This window comes from Triticum dicoccoides, chromosome 1A, assembly GCF_002162155.2.
Source record: "Triticum dicoccoides isolate Atlit2015 ecotype Zavitan chromosome 1A, WEW_v2.0, whole genome shotgun sequence".
NCBI lineage: Eukaryota > Viridiplantae > Streptophyta > Magnoliopsida > Poales > Poaceae > Triticum > Triticum dicoccoides.
Window position 1 is genome coordinate 4758347 of NC_041380.1, and position 23236 is coordinate 4781582.

Sequence of the window (23236 nt, forward strand, 5' to 3'; positions counted from 1 at the left end):
ACACACTTGTTGGCCTCATTGTCTTCATTAACGATTACCGCGTTGCCTACTTGGTGATGAGGTATGTCACCCTTCTAGCCCTCGCATTGTTACCGTTGGTGTCGAACTCCATGACGGCGCGCGCCAAGTACACCAAGGCATCCGTTATCATCTCCCTAGGCATACTGTTAATGATGCGGCCGCCATGCATGCCCATCGGGAAGCTAGCCCCAGTATTTGAACCCCCCTCTGTCGCAACTGCCTCTACTTTGGGTTTGGATGATTTCACAAGGTTTTCGGAGCAGATGAAAGTTGATCACATGATGGTTATGGAGAAGGTCGTCTCTGGATTGAATATGCTCATCGAAGAGTCTATGGGAGCGGTTCAGAGCTTCATCGTCCACACAATCTTGATCCTGATGACTCTCATAGGAGGCATGGTGTTCTTTGTATGGAACCAGTATGGTTTATGGATCGACACTCTAACCAAAAAATCAAATGAATTGATGGAAGACCGGTTTCCTGTATGGGTCGACACTCTAACTGCAAAAGCATATGCATTGATTGAAAAGGCTGCTTCGCAGGCGGATATATTTGTTCAGGACCAAATGTACCATTTTTCATTTGGTTTGCTTGGGAAAAGGAGGCCCAAAACAACTCCGCGTGTGCATAGGGACAAACCCAAAAAAAGTGGGAGGGGGAGACTCAAACCCAGGAGGGCAGAGGAAGACAGCTAAAAGGTATTATAGCGATTCAAAACAAGAAGACGGAGATCATTGTCTGTATGCCTCTATATATGTATTGTACCCTAGTAATTTTTATACGTGAAAAGCTATCAGTGATCGAAATGAAGCCAGGGTTTTGCTCTATTTTTCACCTGTACAACGGGCATTGTTAGAATTTGTATTTGTAGCTTCTTTTATATACACTATATTCCCACAAAAGAATATGTATATACACTACATACCTTGTATTTGTATATGTTGGTTATATTAAAAATATTATAAATTTTACGGCGATTGACAATTTTAGGGACCCGTCCATCCACCCCAATCTGACGATGGTAAAATAGGAGTCAAGGCTGAAATTACATGAAAGTACAACTAACTGTGGGACCAGTACAACTGCTATTTATTTTTTTATGTTTTTTAACAGGGTAGATCCGTCATTTACTTAATTTTCCCATGGCCTTATCATCTGCTCTCACCCGACAAGTCTCTCTCCCTCACCCAAATGTCTGTCGTCGTCGACGCCTAATAGTCGATGCCGTCTCCGTCCCACACCTGTGAGGACCTTGAATTGCTGACACGCCACTCTCGGTCGCCGGCTAACCCTAGCCGCACCCGGTGGCCGGCACACGCCCTGGATGGCGAGCGCGGCCAAGGCAGGAGAAGAAAGGTGATGCCAAAGGAAGAGCGCATGGCGGTTGTATAGCCGTCCGAGGGAAGAGGTAGAGCGTCATGTGCCGATTCGGCGGCTATGGTGTCACCGAGTTGGCGGAGACAAAGCTCACCGCTGGACCCGTGAAGGCCGCCGCCACGTTCGTGCCACCTGCCATGGTGGACCGGTGGGCGCCCAAGCGGCACGTGACCGCCGAGGCGTCCCTAGTCGTCATCCTGCGTCGGTCGGTGGCCGCTCCAGCAAGCCCATCCCCGCGGCAGGTGGAGGAGCTCACCTGAAGCTCACCGGAGCCAAAAGGTATCTTTTCCGCCCTTCTCATTAAGGAGCCCACCGCGGTGCTTTTGATTACAGTGATTTCATTTAGTAGGCAATAGATACTCGACATGCTACAATTGATTAGAATATCACTTGCAAGTTGATATGGGTTCAGAACCTTTTTGGCTTTGTGCTGTGAGAAACAATTATACTATGAGATTCAGACAATGTACTTCTGATTAGCCACTGGACTATGGTCTTCTCCCTTATAATTACCCACTAGACGGTATTTTTAGGCAGTGTATGGGCCCTATAGAACGGCCACTAAGTGTGTAGAGTATTGTTTTTGGAAACCAGAATTGGCTGAATTTGGAGGAATGGCTGCTCTATGTGAAATTTTTGCCCGCTTTGCTACAAGTGCATTACCCCGCCTCGGCCATAATCATCATCAACAAATATAGCAGTCATCTTTTTCTATTGGTAGTAAAAAATAATGCTAGCAACAACATGCACGTTACTAGTCTAAATTACTCCTCGCTATGACTAGTAATGTAAGACCTTTAAAAACCTTATTTGGAACCTGTATCTTTAAGTGACTGCAGACCTCCACCGGAGCGCATCTGCCATGGTTGTAAGTCCTCGCCCTCTCTGTAGATTTACTGCTTTCGACTAGGAGTAGATTAGATTTGAGCACGCGATTGGATAGTTAGGGAGGGGAATGAACACATCAGTGGTGAAGGATTGGATTAAAACACTGCCATCGATCGATTCTGCACCGACGCCCCTCCGCCGCTCGACATGACTCTAGGATCACCAATGCTAGATAAGAAATTTGGTACCCCACTCCCCTCCCTTGATGTAATCAAAAAATGACCTATGAACCTAATTATCCAATCGCGGTGCAGAATCGATCGATGCAGAAGACGGCTACGCCCCTTCGCCGCTAGATAAAAAATGACCTAGAAGTCGTAGCCGTCTTCTTTTCTTTCTCATCGTCTTCCTCAAGAAATTTTGTCGCGTTAACCCAATCCTATCGCTAATTACTATTACGTGGTAAAACAATCATCGATCGTTGGGAGGGCGGGCTTGTCCCAGTTTAGGCCTATTGCTCTTATTAATAACTTTGCCAAGTTCCCGGCCAAATGTCTGGCCACTCGACTTACCCCTGTGGCTCACCGCACTCTTTCTCCTACCCAATCTGCCTTTTTCAAAGGCCGCTTTATCCTTGATGGAGTCCTCTGCCTTCATGAGATCATTCATGATATCCACAAATCAGGCACTAAGCCAGTTATTCTTAAATTGGACTTTGAAAAAGCCTATGACTCTGTGAGCTGGGGCTTCTTAAGGCAAGTGCTTCTGTCCAAAGGCTTTGATGGTGGCGTGGTTCATAGAATTATGCAGTTGGTCATGGGGGGGCATACGGCTATTTCTGTTAATGGGAAAATGAGGAATTTCTTCAAAAATTCTAGAGGTCTCAGGCAAGGAGACCCGGCCGCCCCTATCCTTTTCAACTTTGTGGCCGACGCCCTTTCTAATATTTTGTCTAGAGCCGCGGTGGCTGGACACATCAATCATGTTAGCTCTCATCGTATTCCTCAAGGGATTACCCATCTACAGTACGCCGACGATACGATTATTATGGTAGAACTGAATGACCAGTGCCTTTCTCACCTCAAATTTCTGCTTCTTTGCTTCGAAGCTCTTTCTGGTCTTAAGATCAACTTCTCTAAAAGTGAAGTCATTGTTACTGGAGTCTCGGATACCGAGGCTTTGCGTGTTGCCCACCTCCTAAATTGCTCTCTTGGCGCCTTCCCTCTTAAATATCTTGGCCTGCCCATTACCTCCGACAAACTTCTAGCCAAAGATTTCACGCCTACGGTGGCCAAAGTTGGCAATCGTGTCATGCCTTGGAGGGGAAGATACAATACCCATGCTGGGTTTGACAAACATAGAGGTGCCTTCTATTGGAACGCGGACGATAACAAGCGCAAGTATCGTCTGGTTAAATGGGACCTTATTTGGAGACCAAAGAGCCTGGGGGGCTGGGCATTATTAACACTCTAGTCATGAACAAATGCTTGATCATCAAATGATGGTGGAAGATTATGACCACCACCTCGGATAAACCTCTCTGGTACAACATTCTCAAGGCTAAGTATTTCCCTCTCTCTAGCCCCATGTTCGCTCGCCCCACAGGTGCTTCTCAGTTCTGGAGAAAGACCTTGTTAAGCTTAGGCCTATCTTTCAAGGCCTTGTTAAATTTGTTGTTCGTAATGGTAGATCCACTAGGTTTTGGCTCGACTGGTGGTGTGGTTCAACGACACTGGAGAATTCTTTTCCTGTTCTCTTCTCTTATTGCCCCGATCCTAATATCTCTATCTCTGAGCTCTCTGACAATAATTGGGACCTTCAGCTGCGTCGTGCTCTTTCTCCTGAAGTGTTTGTTGACTGGCAGCGCCTTGTTGCCCTCTTCCTTTGCTCTCGGAGGAGGAGGACTAGCTCGGTGGTGTGTCCCCACTCCTCTTCGGGCAGTTTTTCCATGAAATCTCTTTATAGCAAGTTAATTTCTGGGTCCAACACATCCAAATTCAAGTGGATCTGGAGGGCCCGCATCCCTCCGAAGATCAAGATTTTCCTTTGGCAAGCCTCTCGTGGGTGGCTGCCAGCTGGTGATCAAATCCGCAAGCGCAATGGTCCTGGCTCTGATTGTTGTGCTCTCTGTGGGCAAAGAGAAGATACGAAACATATTTTATTTACCTATGTCCTGGCTAAGCTTTTCTGGTGATGTATCAGATCGTGGTTGCATGTTTCTTGGCGACCTTCCTCCTTCTCAGACCTTCGACTCTTTGCTTCCAACCTGGTTGGGACCCAGAGAAGAATGCTTTGGGTGGGAGTGGCAGCGATGTGTTGGACTCTTTGGACGACAAGAAACAACTTTACCATTGAACATGTTTTTCCTGCTAAACCTGCTGATTGCTTATTTAAAACTTGCATATTCTTGCAGCAGTGTAGATTATTGACTAAGGAGGAGGACCGGGATGCGTTCGATGTGATGATATCCAAGATTCGGGCCTCTGCCATCTCCCTCTCTTCAGTTCAAGCCGGCAGTTAGGTGTTGTGGGCCCTGATTTTGCTGCCCTTCGTTTCTCCGGCCTACGCGCCTTGTACTGGCCTGGGAGCCATGTACATTATACTTTAGCCGTCTGGTTTTGGTTGATACTCTATTCTTGTTGTGCTGTTCTTTCTTGTGCTTGGTTGTGACTCTGTCTGGTGGCTTTATTTATAAAGTCGGGCTCTGGTCTTTTCTCTAAAAAAAGCTAGTGCAGTGAGTGACTGACATGCTAATAAGTGTACAGAGAGGCAGAGAGCACCTCCCTTTATTCCAAAAGCGTGTCTTGTTCTACCTTGCTCAGTGCCTTCTCAGATGTTTGATTGGCCAGTTCAACCGATGATGGGAGGTCGACGAGTGGATTTGACACCCTTTTGATCGCTACAGAAAGCGCGTAATTCCACAAAAGCTGCAGCCACTGACTTCCAGCAAGACCTGTGGTCCAGGATTTGCATTGACCACAACTCAACACTGAGACCTTTATTTCCACCATCGAAGGAATTCCAGCATCCCACGATTCCATTCACAAGTCCTTGAGCTACTACCACTCGCCATTATTCCAAAACAAGTCTTCTTCTGCCTCACTAAGTGCCTTCTCAGATTTTTGATTGGGAAGGTTTGACAGATGACCCAAGGTCGACAAGTGAGTTGATTTTGATTACTACAGAAAGCGCCAATAACCCACTTGTGTGGTGAAGATGCTGCTTGGCTGTACATGCTTTGAATTCCACAAAAGCTGCAGCTGCTGCCTCGTTTTTCCTCGGACACATGACTTCCAGCAAGACCTGTGGTCCAGGATTTGTATCGACCACAATTCAACACTGAGACCTTCATTCCCAACATGCTAGAAGCAGCTGCCAAAGGGGTATGCTATCATTGAAACAAGGGGTAATAATAATCCAGTGGGCTAAGATGGCGACAGACACTAAAGAATAGTCATCCAGCAACAGCTTCCACTCAACCGGTGAGTGTTCACTGAGGACCTCATAACCCTAGAGTTGCAGTGTGTATTGAATCACATACCCCAGCAAAACGCAACATGCAAACAATAGGCAACAAAATGGCACTTGCATTGCAGTGCTTCCTGAAACTAAACCATCAGGCTTGTGCTTTTCTTTCTAGTAATGACTTCCTTCACCTGGGTTAGGTGCCTATTTATTATACAGGAAAATTAGAAGCTAAGATAATAGTCTTTGGACAATTGTCGAGTTAAGATTTATCACTTTCTAATGGAGCTTGATCAGACGAGGTTGCCATATATGTGCTTGATTTCTCCAATTCAGTACGTTTATATACTGATATGAAGACTATAAGAGAAGTGGATACCAATTCAACCCTGAAAATTCTTCGAAATTCAGCTTGGCTAGTGCCATCACAGAAAAGCTAACAACAGCTCCCTATTTGCGAAGAGACATTCCATCCTTCAACGAATTGTAGTGGTATACGAGGAAACATACACCAAATCTGTCCATGCAGAAATGAAGGCGTCTACTATTTACGTCGAGATTCATGTTCGAATTAGTGTGCGCGCCACTGTACTGTAGGCATGCAGCCCCAATTCATCCTCTTGGACAAGCAGAAAAAAGCAAGCACCAGATCGAGAAAAAAGCAAGCACCAGATCGAGAAAAAAGCAAGCACCAGATCGAGAAAAAAGCAAGCTGAGCAAGTTATTCTACTGGTTGAGAGACAAGCTTTAGGCATTCACAGTGACTGGAAACAAAGCAAATGGAACTTTGTTAGGTGCTATCTGGGATGCCGAACAGAAGTTTCAAACAAGTCCAATATGTCAAAAAAAAAAGCATTGGCCATAGATGCTCAACGCATACAGAAAGCGCCAGTAACCCACTTGAGCTTGGATTTTTGCTTCAGTTTGTGTGGTCAATATTCTGCTTTGAAGTCCACAAAAGCTGCAGCCACTGCCTCGTTTTTCCTCACACACATGACTTCCAGCGAAGACTTGCGTTCCAGGATCTGTATTGACCACAATTTAATGTTGATGCCTTTATTACCATAGATAGAATTTCATCATGGAGTTTTTCCGACAATTCCAGTTACGAGCCCAATTTCTTTTGTTCTCTGTACCTGCTGAAAAGCGAATAGGGAGACATTTTAGAGAATAGCTTAAGACAAATCACAACTGAATACAGGTTGCATGATCAAATAAACAAGAAATATAGGAGATGCCATCAAAAACTCTACTACGATGTTAACTCAAGTCCATTCAGTAAATAAGTTGTAGACAGAGGGGAATTGCGAAAGATACGAGTAGGCGTACACCATAGGCACCTTCTAGGTATCCCTGCCTTCAATTGCCCTCTCATTTTTCAACAGGCATGAGAAAAATAAAAAGGAAAAAAGGTTGCCGACACTGAGGAAGAAAAATAGGTTGCCCAGCAACAGCTGCCAAAGGGGTGTGCTAGCGTCCGAACAAGAGCTAATAGGCATCCAACTGGCAGAGATGGAGAAAGACACTGGAGAACAGAGGACCTCACAACACTAGTTAAGTATAAATACGATTGCAGCGTGTGCTGAATCAAATCCCCAACCAAACACAACATGCAAACACCATTGCTGTATCTCTACCTACTGCTGGTGACATGTCTTCTTCTCTTGGAAGAAGCACATGCGGCGCGCCATGGAGGGATCTCACTGAGGTCTAACACATGGCCCTCCTCCATTGGAAAGCTACACTTGCGAGCCCACCACTGCTGATGAGCTCTTGGCAGGAGAACACCAGCCCATGCAAATGGACGGGCATCATGTGCATGGCTGTTCGCCATGGCCGCCACAGGCCCTGGGTGGTGACCAACATGTCCCTGCCAGATGCTGGCATCCATGGCACTCTTGGTGAGCTCAACTTCTCAGCTCTTCCTTTCCTCGCATATATTGACCTTAGCAGCAACAATCTCCATGGTCAAATACCAGCTAATATCAGCTCTCTATCATCACTATCTTATCTTTACCTCGACATTAACCAGCTCACGGGGGAAATTCCGCATGAGATTGGTGGCCTGCAGAGTCTCACCCAGCTTGGTCTCTCATTTAATGGACTAACAGGACATATCCCTGCATCTCTGGGCAACCTAACCATGTTAACTGATCTTGTCATTCACCAAAATAAGGTATCAGGTCCCATTCCTGAGGAGATTGTCAAGCTTGTCAACCTACAACTTCTAGCACTAAGCAACAACACCTTAACCGGTTTGATACCCAAAACCCTTGAAAATCTGACCCAACTAAATACTTTGTACCTGTATGGTAATCAACTTTCAGGGCCTATACCCCAAGAACTAGGCAGGCTAGTCCATTTGCAAAGTCTTGACCTTAGTTCAAATGATTTATCAGGTCGAATTCCAATCTCCATAACCAATCTGACTAAGATGAAAACACTTTTTCTCTTTGAAAATCAAATGACAGGTCCAATACCCCCAGAACTAGGCAACCTCGCCATGCTAAACCACCTTGATCTCCATAGTAATCAAATAACAGATTCAATACCCCCGGAACTAGGAAACCTCACTATGCTCAGTGAACTTTATCTCTATACAAATCAAATAACAGGCCCAATACCTTTTGAATTGGGCATGTTACTGAATCTCGAGGAATTAGACTTGTCTGATAACCAAATATCAGGCTCTATTCCCCAAGAGATTGGCAATCTGATGAACCTCAAATATTTACACTTGTTTCAGAATCAAATTTCGGGATCAATACCTAAAACTTTTGGGAAGTTGCAAAGCATGCAAGGACTGCAAATGTATGATAACAAATTATCAGGTTCTCTTCCTCAAGAATTTGAAGATCTTATCAGCCTTGTTACACTTGGGTTGTCTAACAACTCATTTTCAGGACCTTTACCCGCAAATATATGTTCGGGAGGAAAACTTCAATATCTCATTGTCTTCTCTAATATGTTCAATGGCCCCATTCCAAGGAGTTTAAAGACATGTATGAGTTTGGTTGAAATTGAGCTTCAGTCGAACCAAATAACATGAGATATATCTCATCATTTTGGTGTGTATCCACAACTCACAAAGATGATCTTGGGATCGAATAGACTCTCTGGGCACATCTCACCAAATCTAGGTGCATCTACCCAACTAACAGTGCTACATCTAGCACAAAATATGATTACGGGTTCCATACCTCCAATCCTTTCTAAATTGTCCAACCTAGAAGTACTAAGACTTGATTCTAATCATCTCAGCGGCATGATTCCACTAGAAATCTGTGCTTTAGCAAATCTATATAGCCTGAACTTATCATCGAACCAATTATCTGGATCTATACCTACACATGTAGAAAAGCTAAGCAATCTAGGTTACCTTGATATATCTGGGAACAAGATGACTGGATTAATACCTAGGGAACTAGGGGCCTGCATGAAACTATTGTCCTTGAAGATCAACAACAACAACTTCAGTGGGAGTTTGCATGGTGCGATTGGAAATTTAGCAGGCCTACAAATCATGCTAGATGTGAGCAACAATAACCTCAGTGGTTTGTTGCCGCGGCAACTTGGGAAGTTGGAGATGCTAGAATTTCTGAATTTATCACATAATCAGTTCAGCGGAAGAATCCCACCCTCCTTTGCAAGCATGGTGAGCCTGTCAACACTTGATGTATCCTACAACGACTTGGAAGGACCAGTCCCAACAGCAAGGCTACTTCAAAATGCTTCAGCAAGTTGGTTTCTTCCCAATAAAGGTCTGTGTGGTAACCTCTCTGGCATGCCACCTTGTTATTCAACTCAAGTAGGAAGTCACGATAAAAAGAAGACACTTGGTTTTCTTTTGACAATTGTTCTTGTTTTGGGTTCCAGCATTGTTGCTGCGATTACTGTCATAATAATGCTTAGCTGTAACAAGAGAAAACCACAAGAAAGTGCTACTGCTGAAGGAAGGGACATGTTCTCTGTTTGGAATTTTGATGGAAGATTAGCATTTGATGATATTGTAAGGGCAACAGAAGACTTCGACGAGAAGTATATCATTGGAACAGGAGGATACGGCAAAGTCTATAAGGCACAACTCCAAGACGGGCATCTAGTTGCTGTGAAGAAGCTTCATCAGACTGAAGAAGAGTTGGATGACGAAAGAAGATTTCACAGTGAAATGGAAATCTTATCACAGATCCGACAACGAAGCATCGTCAAAATGTATGGATTCTGCTCCCATCCAGTGTATAAATTTCTTGTCTACGAGTACATTCAGAGGGGTAGCCTCCATGGGACATTGGAAAATGAGGAGCTAGCAAAGGAATTAGATTGGCAGAAGAGAATTACTCTTGCAACTGATGTGGCTCAAGCAATATCTTATTTGCACCATGAATGCAGTCCACACATAATCCATCGAGATATCACGAGCAACAACATCTTGCTTGATATAACCTTCAAGGCTTTTGTCTCGGATTTCGGCACAGCAAGGATTCTTAAGCCCGATTCATCAAACTGGAGTGCACTAGCAGGAACATATGGCTACATAGCTCCTGGTATGTACAAGTATAACCTTTCTTCTCACATTAGAAAAATTCATCTCAGTTCATTTGTTCCTCATTCTAATGTTTTGATTTTGTGCAGAACTATCATACACATCTGTTGTGACAGAGAAATGTGATGTATATAGCTTTGGTGTGGTTATGCTAGAGCTACTGATGGGGAAGCATCCAAGTGATAAATTAGACCGTAGTTTGCCAAGCGAGAAACAAGCTATGTTGGTGAAAGATATTCTGGACCAACGACCGACCACACCAACAATAACAGAAGAAAATAACTTATCTCTGCTCATTAAGTTGGCATTTTCTTGCTTGGAATCTTCTCCACAAGCAAGGCCAACCATGCGGGAGGCACACCAAACACTCATATGCTTTTCAGCCCACTTACATTACAGCAAGTAAAGGATGCATGTTGGTATATGATCCAAAACCTAGTGAGAAGCCATGGTCTATCGTAGTGGAAGCAATTTAGGTTTCCGTTTTGCCTCGAGTCATCATATGCCACCTATATATGTTGAAGTATGAAATCCATTCATGTCATCTCGTAGATTTTATTTCTAGTAACGATAAAAACCGGTCCATGCAGCGTGAGCCTGTTCACGACATGGCCAGATCTGTAGATGCATCCTGTTACGATCGCCTTGTGGGATGGCATGAGTGCCAACCGTCGCAGCTTAGAACTTGAGGCATGGTCAAGGGACGTGGGATGGCACGTCCGTGAAGCTTGGTCATGGCACAAGATTAGGACCTTTGTGTTAGCTAGTTGAGCTAATGAGCTATTTAAATAAAAAGGAGAACAAAGCAGAAACACAGCACAAATATCCTGAGTGTTCACTAATTCTTCTACCTCCCGTTTCTGCCCCAACAATATATATATATATATACCTCTGGGATGAGTTGATGACTCATTGTAAGTCTATGTCTTTGTAGATACTCTCCTGATATAGTGAAAGATCACCATCGTTTAAGATACTTAACACGAGAAGCTTACAGAGGGCTGTAGGGCAGGAGTGTGAAGTCCTTGTCCTTATGATGCAGCACCATACCCAGGAGTATGTAGTCCTTGTCCTTAAGATGAAACAACAAATAATTTACTGATAAACTTAATTTCAAGCATTGGTTGTCGAGATTGACAAGGAACAAAGAGACAATAAGGTGTGATGAAAAAAAAACATAGCAGCATCATTTTCTTGCCAATAGGAGGAAAATTAATGAAAATGTACAGAAGATAAGTTACAATACCACTCGAAAGTATTACTATATCACTTGATCAGAAGGTATAGCAACTTCTGTGATAGCAATACTACTGCCACAAGCATCAAAGCTGATTAACAATATTATCATGGGCAGAGATGATCTATCACCCCTTTTTAAGATACTTAACACGAGAAAGCTGCATCTAGCTCATGCCAGGCAACCAACCAAACATGTACAGGCAAGGCTCATGTTTGCCTGTATAGTGTTTAGGCCTATAGTATGTTGCCTCACTGCTATTGTTTTTAAATTAATAGACACCTTATACGCCAATGTTCCAGTCGTGCCAAATACTTAACCAACGAAGCTTCTCCTGTTGCCATATCTCAATGTCTTCCTGAAATTGCAAACAGATATGATGTAATGTTCTCCAGTTGAGCAATTTAAGTTTCCAAGTCAATTAAAAGCTAGGCAGTTCTCTGAAGCTCTGAAGTGTATGATAATGATAACTGATCCTGGTAAAGTATAGCCAAACAAGGGTATGATACACATAATGTGTTCTGAAGCTAAACTTATTTGGAATCTTAATCATCCCACCCACTGTGCATACCTGTGCTCCAGTATTTGCTCTTTTCCCCTCATCAGGACGTGAGCAGGAAGACAAATAGAAGCAAAAGTGCTCTAGCATTTGATCCAATGATTTATCGTCAAGGAGGGGAGAATAAGACGTCGTTGGGACATGTAGCGGACGACTAGTTTGTGTGCAGAAACTGTCTTTATGGTGCCTTGCTCGCCTCCCTCCTCCAAATTTGTGACTCTTCTCCCTGAAATCGATGATCGAACCATCAAAATCAGCAGCAACCACCTGATTCTCTTCATCTGTGGCAGCAAACAGAGAACTGTCTTGTCTGTAAATAGACACATGCACAACCCAAAAACAGTCTTACGACAGAAATGAAAAGGAAATGTTTCAGATGAAATCTAAGACTGATATGAACTGGAGAGTGTGCTGAATCAGATTCAACTACAAAAGTTTAAATTGAGGAGTGGTTCCCAGCTGGTAACCACTGCAAGGAAAACTAGTTGGCCAAGTAAGCTTTTGAATTATCTGAGAATAACCAACCTCAAATAAGAGTCCTACCCTCCATATAAGGTCGTCCTCGTGGATGTCATCTGGGACATTGTAGCTTCTACCAAGAGTTTCTTGTATTTCACTGCTCACATCCATAACATCCATCGTCTCGTCTTGCATGCTCTGTGGATTACGAAAGCAGGTACGGGTTCAGATGTAATTCAAAGAAAATAAGCTGAAGATCTTGAAAACATGAACAATGATGCTGCACACATCTATACCTTCAATCATGACCATCTTCATCCTCCCTTTCAGCTCGTTATTGGCAGCCTTCATTGTAGTCATGTGTTAGATGAAAGACACTTCAACATAAGTCTGGGAGCCAGAATAATAGCCTAAGGCAACATACAGTGTGTTGAGCATCTTTAATTCTGTCCGATGCGAAAGCAAGTTGGTCAAGATTATAAGTTAGGTTGGACAGGATGTCACGTTGACCTTCATACCTGTAGGGAAAGGATGTGGAGTATGAAGATTAGAGCACTAGAATAATAGCCTACTGCCACAGGAGGAATGATTAAATGATACAGGGTAATCAGCGCCCTTTAACCAATAGCATTCCCACTTCTGTCTTGTCCATGTCAAGAATATGCTAGCATTCGGAATAAGCGGTTTCTATAACAAGTAACCTAAGGAGATAAGAACAAAACCTTTTACATGTAAGGAAATTTTGAAACAACACAAAAATGGCCTATTATTGTAAAGAAGGGGGAAAAAATCTGAAGGTGTATGAGAGCACATCAACCAGATTCGGGATTCAGCTATATATATATACCTTCTTGGACAACCTTTTAGATGTTGACTTGTCAACATTGATGGATGGCAGCGTGGACCGGCGAGCGACTGCAAGAGAGGACAAGAAGACGTCGCTGTGGGCTATGGCTGCAGCGCGTTGTGGGCATATCATCGAACATGTGGTGTGCGGGGGCTGATCTTTATGGCCTTGGTCGCCTCTCTCCTCCGATTCCTCATCCTGCCCCTGAAATCGGTGCTCAAGCTACCAAAATCAACACTTTTCTTCATCCGTGGCAGCAATCAACGGAAGTTGTAGGATTTGGTAGAAGGAGAGAGCACTAGGCGGCGGAAACGCAACACCTACTGACCTGAGGCTGTGAGTACTGGGGGTCAAGGGCAGTGGCGGAGACAGAGGGACCAGCAAGGGCCCTGGCCCCCCCTAACAATATGGATGTAGTGCTAATTTGTTGATGAACAGTGCAAAAATCAGTGATTATCTACTGTTAAAAGCTTATTTTTCATTGTCTTGGCCCTCCCAGGCCTGTTTTAGCGGCCTTCGGCCCTAGTGATACAAATTTCCTGGCTCCGCCACTGGTCAAGGGAGTAGCGGGGAGAAGAGCTGGCGGACGTGATCGGTGGCTTTGCCGACGAGCAGACACCGCAGTCGCTCGCCAGTCGGCTTTCTTTCTTTCTCGCGGGTGTGAGGCTTTTTTTTTCCACTTATGCAAAATATACTATAGATACGTAGATATATAGAAAAAAAATCATCCATTCCAAAATAAGTGCCGTGGTTTACCAGTAGTTTCTAAAAAATCCCTAAAAAAGTAGTTTTTAAAGAATGTTCATCGTGTAATATAAAAATGTTTCGGGGAATGTAAAAAGTCATGTTCTCGTGGTTTTAAAAAATGTTCAAACAATTCAGAAAAATGTTTGTGAGTTTAAAAAATTCTCATGCAGTACAATTTGTTTGTGACATTGTAAAATGTTCACACTTTTAACAAAATTATGTTCATGAAATTTCAAAAAACAAGTTTGTCCATGGTCAACATATAATTAAAAAATGTTCGCAAGTATACGGAAAATGTTGCGTATTCAGAAAAAAAATCAATGTGTATTTAAAAATATTCATCATGCATTTACAAAATTATCAAGGTGTATCCTGAAAATGTTTCACATGTATTGAAAAATATTTAAAATGTACTTGAAAAATGGTTAACATGTGTTCAAAAACATGTTCAGAGACGTATTTTATAAAATGTTCATCATGCATTTGAAAAATATTCAGTGTGTACACACAAAAAAAGTAGAGCATTTGAAATACATAGCTCTAGGGCTGCTATCCATCGCTTTTAGCGAGGGCTAGTGTACGAGTCCCTCTGTGGTCACCCTTGAATAGGTCTGACCCGTCAGCGAGCGCTAGCGCTGTGGCACCAGCGAGCCAGCGCGAGCTTGTGTATGGGTTGTTTTCTTTTAGTCCAAAAATTGAAATTTTTTAATGTTTGCGAATTCAAAATTCTGAATATTTTTAGAAATGATAAATTCTTTTAGTCCAAAATATTAAAAGAAATTTCAATTTTTTAGTCCAAAATATTAAAAGAAATTTGAATTTTTTTAATAGTGAACTTTTTGAAAACACGAATAAATGTTGAGAACACGGTTTTTTTAAATCCAAGCAAAAGATCAAAATTCTATCTAAATTTTGAAAAAATGAACAATTTTCAAATTCCATTTTGATAGAATACACACTTAACAATTAATTATATATTTTGATGAAAATTTTATTTATAGAAAATGAACATTTTATATACGGTGAACAATTTTACAAAACACACACTGAAGAATGATTGAATATGCAATGAACATTTTATTTGTGTACAATGAAATTTACTTAATATACAGTGAATTAATTTTAGTTACACTGATCATTTTATGTTTTATGGTGAACAATATTTAAGATTCCAAAATAATTTTTTATGTCTCGAACAATTTTTTAGAAATGTGAAAACTTTTTGAAAATTTCTTGAAATTGTGATAAAAATTTTAAATTTTGAACATATTTTGGTAAAATAAAAAATTGATTTGAAAAACGTGATTTTTTTCATAAAAACGTGAACAGTTTAGAAAATCTGAACGTTTATCGAAAATTTTGAAATTAGAAAATAAAATAAAATTAAACATAAAGGGTAAAAAACTGGGAGGAAAAAATAGTAGAAAATAAAACTATTATTTCAAATTCATGTATTTAAAAAGGAAAAAGTAAAAGAGAAGAACAGAAAACGAAAAAGAAAGAAACAAAAGAAGAAAAAGAAAAAATAGAAATAGAAACCGGGTCAAAAAAACAAGCAAAAAACACAGAGAAGAATAAAACATTTGGAAGCTTCCGAAAACTTTTGGGAATGCTTCCGCTCAATGGACTGGCCCGCTGGACACGCCTGTAGGTGATTGACGTCGTAACGCTAGCAAAGAGCGACATACATCCGTTGTGATAAAGCTCTCGCGCTTGGTGAAGGCAATTCTAGTCAACTTTTTTTTGAGGGGTAAAAGCCTTTTATTACTCAAAATCCAGAGAGAGTGGGATACAAGTTTGGTCATGTGGCTGGCCAAACCACACATGACGCCCTGGGAGTAAAGACAAAGCATATTTAGCTAACTTGTGGGCTTCAACATTCGCCGCACGCCCTTCAAAAATAAACTTGCTAGTAGATGGAACTCTATGTCTAATCTCTCTGATTACAGCACCATATGCTCCTTGGCTTCCCTTGGCTAGATCGTCAACAACCTGTTTGCAATCGGATGCCGCGATGTAGTTATGTAGGTTGAGGTCTTCTGCCAACGCCACGGCTTCGCGACATGCTATGGCTTCCAGCGTTGGTGCATCCCATACACCTGCAATGACGAGCGCTGAGCTGCCCAAGTAAAGACCCTAGCTATCTTTGCATATAGCAACTGCTGACCCTCCTCTCTCAACACAAAGGCAATTCTAGTCAACTGTGTGTGCGTGCCAGGCTCTATGATTTGGTGCCCGTGATGGACCTCACAATTACGATGGGCTGAAGTAGTCTACACCACACAAAATGATGGTCCGGAAACAGCCAAAGGTCTAGACGGGCGACCTGAAACGGCCCAAAGAAATGGATGTACGATGATTAAAAAAAGCCTATTAAACGGGTCAGCTCGTGCCTTCTCAACGATGGCGTGGAAGCCCATCGCGCCAGGCATGGGCCCAAAGTTGTTACAACGGATCCTTCTAAAAAAGTTTTTACAGCGGAAAGCATGCCCTTGTTTCTCATGCCAGAATTCCACGCATCGCCCTGTTACCGGCGTAATTCTTGAGGGACGTGCTGTTGTTTTGCCCTTCACACATGCCTTTATCAGACCATATAAATTGTATGTTGTGCAACTTCTTCCCGCGATTCTCTCGCAACTCATCCATTGCCGCCGACAGGGAAGCACAGATCTAGAGTCACATGCGACAGTGATGGCAAGCAGGAGTGACGCAACCGTTGGCCTCGAGGGCCGGAATGCCACAACAGAAGGTACCATGATTTGTTGTTCTTCTTGCTCCGCTGGAACAGCCGCCAAGCCCAAAGTCCCTGGGTGCTGGTCAATCTCCATGACTACTTTCGACCACCTGCAAGATATGGTCACTCCAAGTTTTCTGCCTGATAGGCGCGTCTTCCTGTGGCTCCATGTACTTCTACACGTAAAGAAACATGGATTTTTCCTTAATCACAACTGTTAGTACATTAATATTTTTTAATCAACACAATTAAACTTCAAAATGGATAGATATATTTTCAATGATGTTTGCCCCTGAAATTGGAGATGTTCTATTCGCAATATCTTTGCAAATCTTTCGAGGCATTTGGGCTTGGTATCGTCATTGTGAGATCGTGAGGATTATCTTGGTGTCGTGGCCCTAGATTGTAGTCATTGAATGGCGAATAATGAAATTTGTGAGTCATTCCAACAAATGGTATTGTCAACAGGGTACATATAGTATATTTTTGTAGCCAGGTCAGCCAATGGTCCCATGTCTATAGGTGTTGTAATATTAACATTAGCCCAATTTTCCTGCAATTAACATGGAGACCCTCTTTAACTTAACTGGTATATGTGTTAAATGGAGTAGAGTGTCAATCAAGTCCACTAAGAAATAAAAATTGATGAAAAATCTATCTATATTCATATCCAAACAAAGATATATCATGAATCAAACATTCATTAGATGCAAATCAGCTCCACACTTAAGGAACACTGAGACAATGCCTATTTTTTGCATATAAGAAAATATAGATCATGAGGGCATGTACAATGGTTGATAAGATTGTCTTATCTTACGTCCCCTGTGTAAACTAGAGAAGACAACAAAAAATGATGTACAATGTATTACTCTTCGTCTGATCTCTAATAACAAGATATTCCTACTTATGTGGTGAGAGAATTTTTGCTAAGAGATCATATCTTAATGAAGAGAAGGCAAGTCTTTTCTTATGGTTTCTCGCTCCTCCACCTCTGCAATTATGTCCTCATACATCCATTCCTTGGATGTAAATCAAGTCCATTGTTAATTATTATTGATGCATAAATTGATCTATATTCATATAAAAGATAGGCCATCAAGCAATCATTATTTGGATGTAAACCAAGTCCGTATTTAATGAACATTAATTAAACAATTGATTTATACCCAACTCTAGAAAGATTAGTTCACCGGATGACTACCCATTAAATGTTCAGTGCATCATCAGTACAATGCAATCTAAAGCCTTCTAAAAAAAGAACCTGGCTCAATTCTATATAAGTTGTGTTCTATGAAGAAGATACAAGTACGTCAAGAATCACATAGTTACTATTTCATTGAAAATAACACAATTACCTATACAAATGGGAGGTGATTATGTTGCCATATCGGTCTTACTATGCTTTTTGTGTATAACCTTCCACCTCACCTTTGTTGAATCGATAGACGTAGATGTCAATCTCCAGACAAATGAGAAGGTAACCAATATTTTACTTTTAGATTTTGATATATACAACTTTTTATCAATTATTTTATGTATTATCCCATTGTTGTATCTACTTTACCACTTAATCTTGATAATTACTACTGGTGTTAATATTCATAACTACTTTATGTTACTTATATGCCCAACTAAAATTTAGGACACATATGTGAAACAAATACTTATCTTTCAAAGACTCTGTACATCAATTATATATGCTAACTAGTCATGAACTATTATTTCCCTCTGCAGAACACCACTCTTCTAAGACCTAAACCTTTCCATTTTCCTTGGAGAGCTGATATCATGAATGAAGGAAGCGGCATTGTTTCTCATGTACACACACTCAACCCCATTCTCTGTATATCTCTCTCTTTACTTTTTCATGTGTTAGATTTGGGATATTTTGTTAACTTGTTGGGTATTGATCACAAAAAACGTCACAATATATATGCCAGAGTGACATGTGACAAATATAAAAGGCAAAGTCAAGGTATTTCCAATATAAGCATCACATATTTAAACCATAGAGAAAAAAACAGTAGAAATCTAATTCATTCATGATGTATCTAAATCATTGCTGGTCAATCTAAATTATGGCCAATGGTCCAAGAGACAAGGTGGTATATAAAGACTAGATAAAAGGGATACACCTAAATGAACTTATCTTGATCCCATATATACCGCAAAAGTTATGATCATTACATACAAAACATGCTACCAAAATACTGTGAACAACAGCTTCAGAAAGGCATTTAAGACATACTCTATTGGAGACTTATGCTGACATACCAACTTTATTGGCAATACACTTCACACCTATTAGAGAGAGAATCAAATCTTGTTTCACCCATGCCACAAGGAGGAGAGAAGATGTTGTGAGCCCAAACACGTAAGTAAGACCATCGAAAATGCACATGAACTAAAGCATTGCATGCATCACTACAAAAGGTCTAACTGCGTTGGATTGACACCACACCCCACGGAGGAAGCTAAATCCAGTATGATATACTCAACAAGGCCAATGAAAACTAATCTAGACTAACTCCAAGATAGCATGAAAAATTCCCCATTGTAAATGTCTAGTAGGTGAACCTCATACCAAGGCCAAGAACGCACACCTTCACTTGTTTATTATGTCATTCTCTATAGATTTTTCTGGTTATTTACTAATTCGAGCTATAATCTTCTATCACTAGTATGCAATGTGGCACACAGAGCCAGGACAATTCTACGGCCTTCGAGCTGACATGAGTATATGGGCTTCACCAAATCAAGGAACTTCTCAAGAATCCGGAGCATCCTTACAGATCTATTGTCAAGATGGAGGAAACTACAACTTAATTCAAGTTGGATTTCATGTACAAACATATCACCCATTATGGTAAAGTCAAAATGCTTTTGAATAAACAACTATTTCATAATTTGCTTCTGCTTGCAGATTTCCCCCTCTTTGTACCATAATAGAGATATTCGCTTCTTTACATATTGGACCGTAAGTATAATCAATGTCATTTTAACAAGTTATATATTATTGTGGTCCCCATATAGTTTTCTGGTATTTCATAGGAGTTAGAGGCACTACTGGACTAAGTAAAAGTCTCTTTAGATCCAAAATAATACATGTTTCCTTTTTTGTTGCTCAGAAGGACTTGAAATCGAAGGGGTGCTACAACTTGCAGTGCCCAGGATTTGTTCCTGCAAGTCGAGCTAATCTGGTACCTGGACAAGCCGTGGCTCCTCCATCAATTTATGGCGAACAAGACCACTACGTTAGGCTTAGCCTCAACAAGGTGCACCATTTGTCCCATTCTGGAGATTACTATATCTATATGAATTCACAAATATGCTACTATTTCTACAATAAGTAGATGATACATGCGCGTTCCTGCAGCAACCTCATCAAATGAATCACGTAAATAGATGCTATAAGAGCAACTACAAAAGAGAAAAAGTTGGATTGTAGTTAACAGAATTCCATTTTTCTAACAAAATGTGAAATATGAACTGCATAGGTATCCTCAGAGTGTCCAACATATAATCCATTCATGACAACAAAAAATAAATGCAAAACCAGTAATTTATGATGAACATGCATGACTTGCTGGCGTGGCAAGACTGCATGGATAGGAAAAACAAGCACATATGAAAAATATAACTTACGGGGAACATGCATGACTTGTTGATGTGGTATGGATGCACACATAGAAAGAAAAGTAAACTTACAACTAACATGTATGACTTGTTGACGTGGCATGGCTGCTTGAATAGGAAAAATAGGTAGTGGATTGCAACTATTTCAGAATAGAGGATTAAAATTAACAAAGTTAGATCTTATTAATGTTAAAATTAGTTAGGCATAAATTCACATGGTTATTGAGTACCATGCTTTGTATTTTATTAAGAAAATATGGAACATTGGAATCTAGGAAATTGTACGCCACCCAAGATTCTTGCAAATAACATGTTTTCTACTCTTTTTGTACATGAAATTTATTGTTCATTGATGTCATCAATCCCTTGTTGACTACAGGATCCAAATTCCGGAGATTGGGTGGTGTACCGTCACGATTTACAAAAACCATCATTCTTGGGACATTTTCCAAATAAGCTTTGCCCCGGAACACGACGTATACAAGCCTTGACTGGATTCGTGAATTACTTGAAGAATGCACATGGTCCTCCAATGGGTAGCGGCCACTTCCCCGATTATGACGATAAGAGATCTGCGTACTTCAAGCACATTCAGAATTACAATCCAAATGGCCATTCTTCTGACCTCTTTGGCATTCCCATGATCAAGTTAGTTGATAGGCCAGATTGTTATAGAGCAAATAATTTATTTCTCGAATACAAGAAAGGTTATATGTTCAACTATGGTGGACCAAGTGGTTGTGTTGGTTGATAAAAAAAGTTGTATTGCCATTTGGATTCAATAAATAAAAAAGATGTTACTTAATGGTCAAAGACTGTCCCTTATTTCATTTATCTTGTTCCAACTTGGTCTTGATGTTGATTATCACCATCGTCACTAGTTTATGAAAAAATTATTGGTTTCCACCGCGCACTTAAGCCATTCCCAACACGTGCACTTCTGAGACAAGAGCTAGGTGACAATCGTAAAACAAATCAGTGAAGCATCAAAGCAGCAAAGACCATATGATCGGACCTCTATTGGCCCAAATATGGGGCAGGAAACCCTGGTAGAACACTACCAACCAATGTGGTATATTATCCATCTGATGAATAATTAGGAGTGTGTGTTTGGGTGCAAAATGTTTATTCTGTATGTGCACTTGCTGCTGTGGCCAAACCCTCCATCCACTGAAAGCCTGGAGCTTGTCTCGGATAGACTCACTGCATGCAGGGCAGGGTTGGCGAGCACACTTCTTCCTTCCTGCACAACTGCACAAGTAGCCGAGTCAGGCAGCACACACCCCAACAAGCGTGCAGGAGATGACCGTGATGATGATGACGGGACGGGGGGTGATCGAGCACACACCCCAACAAGCTGGAGACAGGCACGATGCTTGCTTTTGCTTTCGTTTCTCGTGACGAGTTGTAGCAGAAAATCTAGAACCTAACACAATAATCTGAATAATCGTCGAGTTCAGGGACCTTACAGAGGATGTCATGAGACGTACAGTATATACTAAGTAAAAACACTTACAGAGGGTTGTAGGGCCGGATTATGAAGTCCTTGTCCATATGAGCATTATATATCCAGGAATATGTAGTCCTTGTCCTTGGGGTAGAACAGAAAATAATCAATCTTTTGATGTGATGGAAACCAATTTTGGATATGCAATCAGAACTGCTGGATCGTTTTGTCCATCAAATGGAGAGTTGCTCCATATAGTCTGGACTCATGCTTGATCAGGCACAAGAGAGCTCCAAGCCTTCCCGTCAGTGCTGGAGATGTGATGTAGATCATTCAACTGGAAGCATGAAAAGATACATCCTGAGCTGACTCGGAACCTGCAAGCACTCCTTCTGAGGTGATCTGCCTTCATGTTTCGTTAATATGATATAATGAAAGCGGGCGGTGCGTCCTTTTTCTCTAAAAAAAAATCGTGGTCGGCTTCACCAAATATTCTCTTTTGGCTTGATTGTCCACCATAATTATTTGGGCACACCATAGGATTCACCCATGACGGTCGTGATGCTGTGTGCAGCATCTCACGAACTCTGATGATCAGATCCGGCACTGCTGCACATAAGAAATATCAGCTGGGCACAATGATCTATCTACACAGGCGTCAGTATATCATTTGGCAACAGGTGAGCAGGAAGATGTGTCTCAAAGGTTGATACTTGTTGTGGCCCGCCCCTGAAGATTTGTAAATTAAATTAATCAGCTAACTTAATAGTCTGAATAATCAGGACTTTTGTTACAGACTTGCAGTACAAGTTTGGTTGATGGTAACGCAGGCAAGCAAACATTGGAAATTCGTCGTGTGCTCATAAGAAAAATGATTGACATGGAACAACAAATAATTTACTACTACGGTACCCTGTGTCTTACTTAGTTTCAAGCATTGGTTGGCGAGATTGACATGGAACAAACATACAGCCTTCTTTTTCCTTTCTGCCTATGACAAACTTAAGATCATGTGAAAAGGCCCAGGTGGCAGAAAACAGGAGAGCTAGCAATGCCCCATAAATTATTTATAAGAAAAGTAGATACCAATTCAACCAAAAAAATCATCAAAATTCACCTCAGCTAGTGGAACCAGACATGCTAAAAGCAGGACGTACAACCGTATTGGGAGCAGCTCCCTCTATCACTCGCTATTATTCCAAAACAAAAGTAGTAAACAGACATTTCATTGTTCAACTGGGATCAGGAAGGAAAAAAAATCAAGTTCTTGTGACCAGGAGCTAAGGCAAGAGAATACCATGCACGGGGTGACGTACAGAATAATGCAGAAAGT

General features: G+C 41.4%; 1 protein-coding gene, 1 long non-coding RNA gene and 1 pseudogene across 2 annotated transcripts; 2 read left to right on the plus strand and 1 right to left on the minus strand.

The window, feature by feature from the left end:
• Positions 1–7299: 7299 nt before the first annotated feature.
• LOC119357552 overlaps positions 7300–23236 on the plus strand; it is a 29145-nt pseudogene continuing 13208 nt past the window's right edge.
• On the minus strand, positions 11436–13544 carry LOC119357622. Its single transcript, XR_005172214.1, has 6 exons — positions 13337–13544; positions 12914–13007; positions 12786–12834; positions 12556–12687; positions 12043–12256; positions 11436–11829 (listed from the first exon to the last, which is right to left on the minus strand). It is a non-coding gene; the product is annotated as an uncharacterized LOC119357622 (long non-coding RNA).
• LOC119357575 lies at positions 18151–21269 on the plus strand. The gene is made up of 6 exons (XM_037624482.1): positions 18151–18297; positions 18555–18638; positions 19502–19663; positions 19744–19797; positions 19949–20095; positions 20836–21269. Exons 1-6 carry the CDS (start codon positions 18184–18186, stop codon positions 21205–21207), a joined length of 933 nt encoding a protein of 310 aa, XP_037480379.1. The 5' UTR covers positions 18151–18183; the 3' UTR covers positions 21208–21269.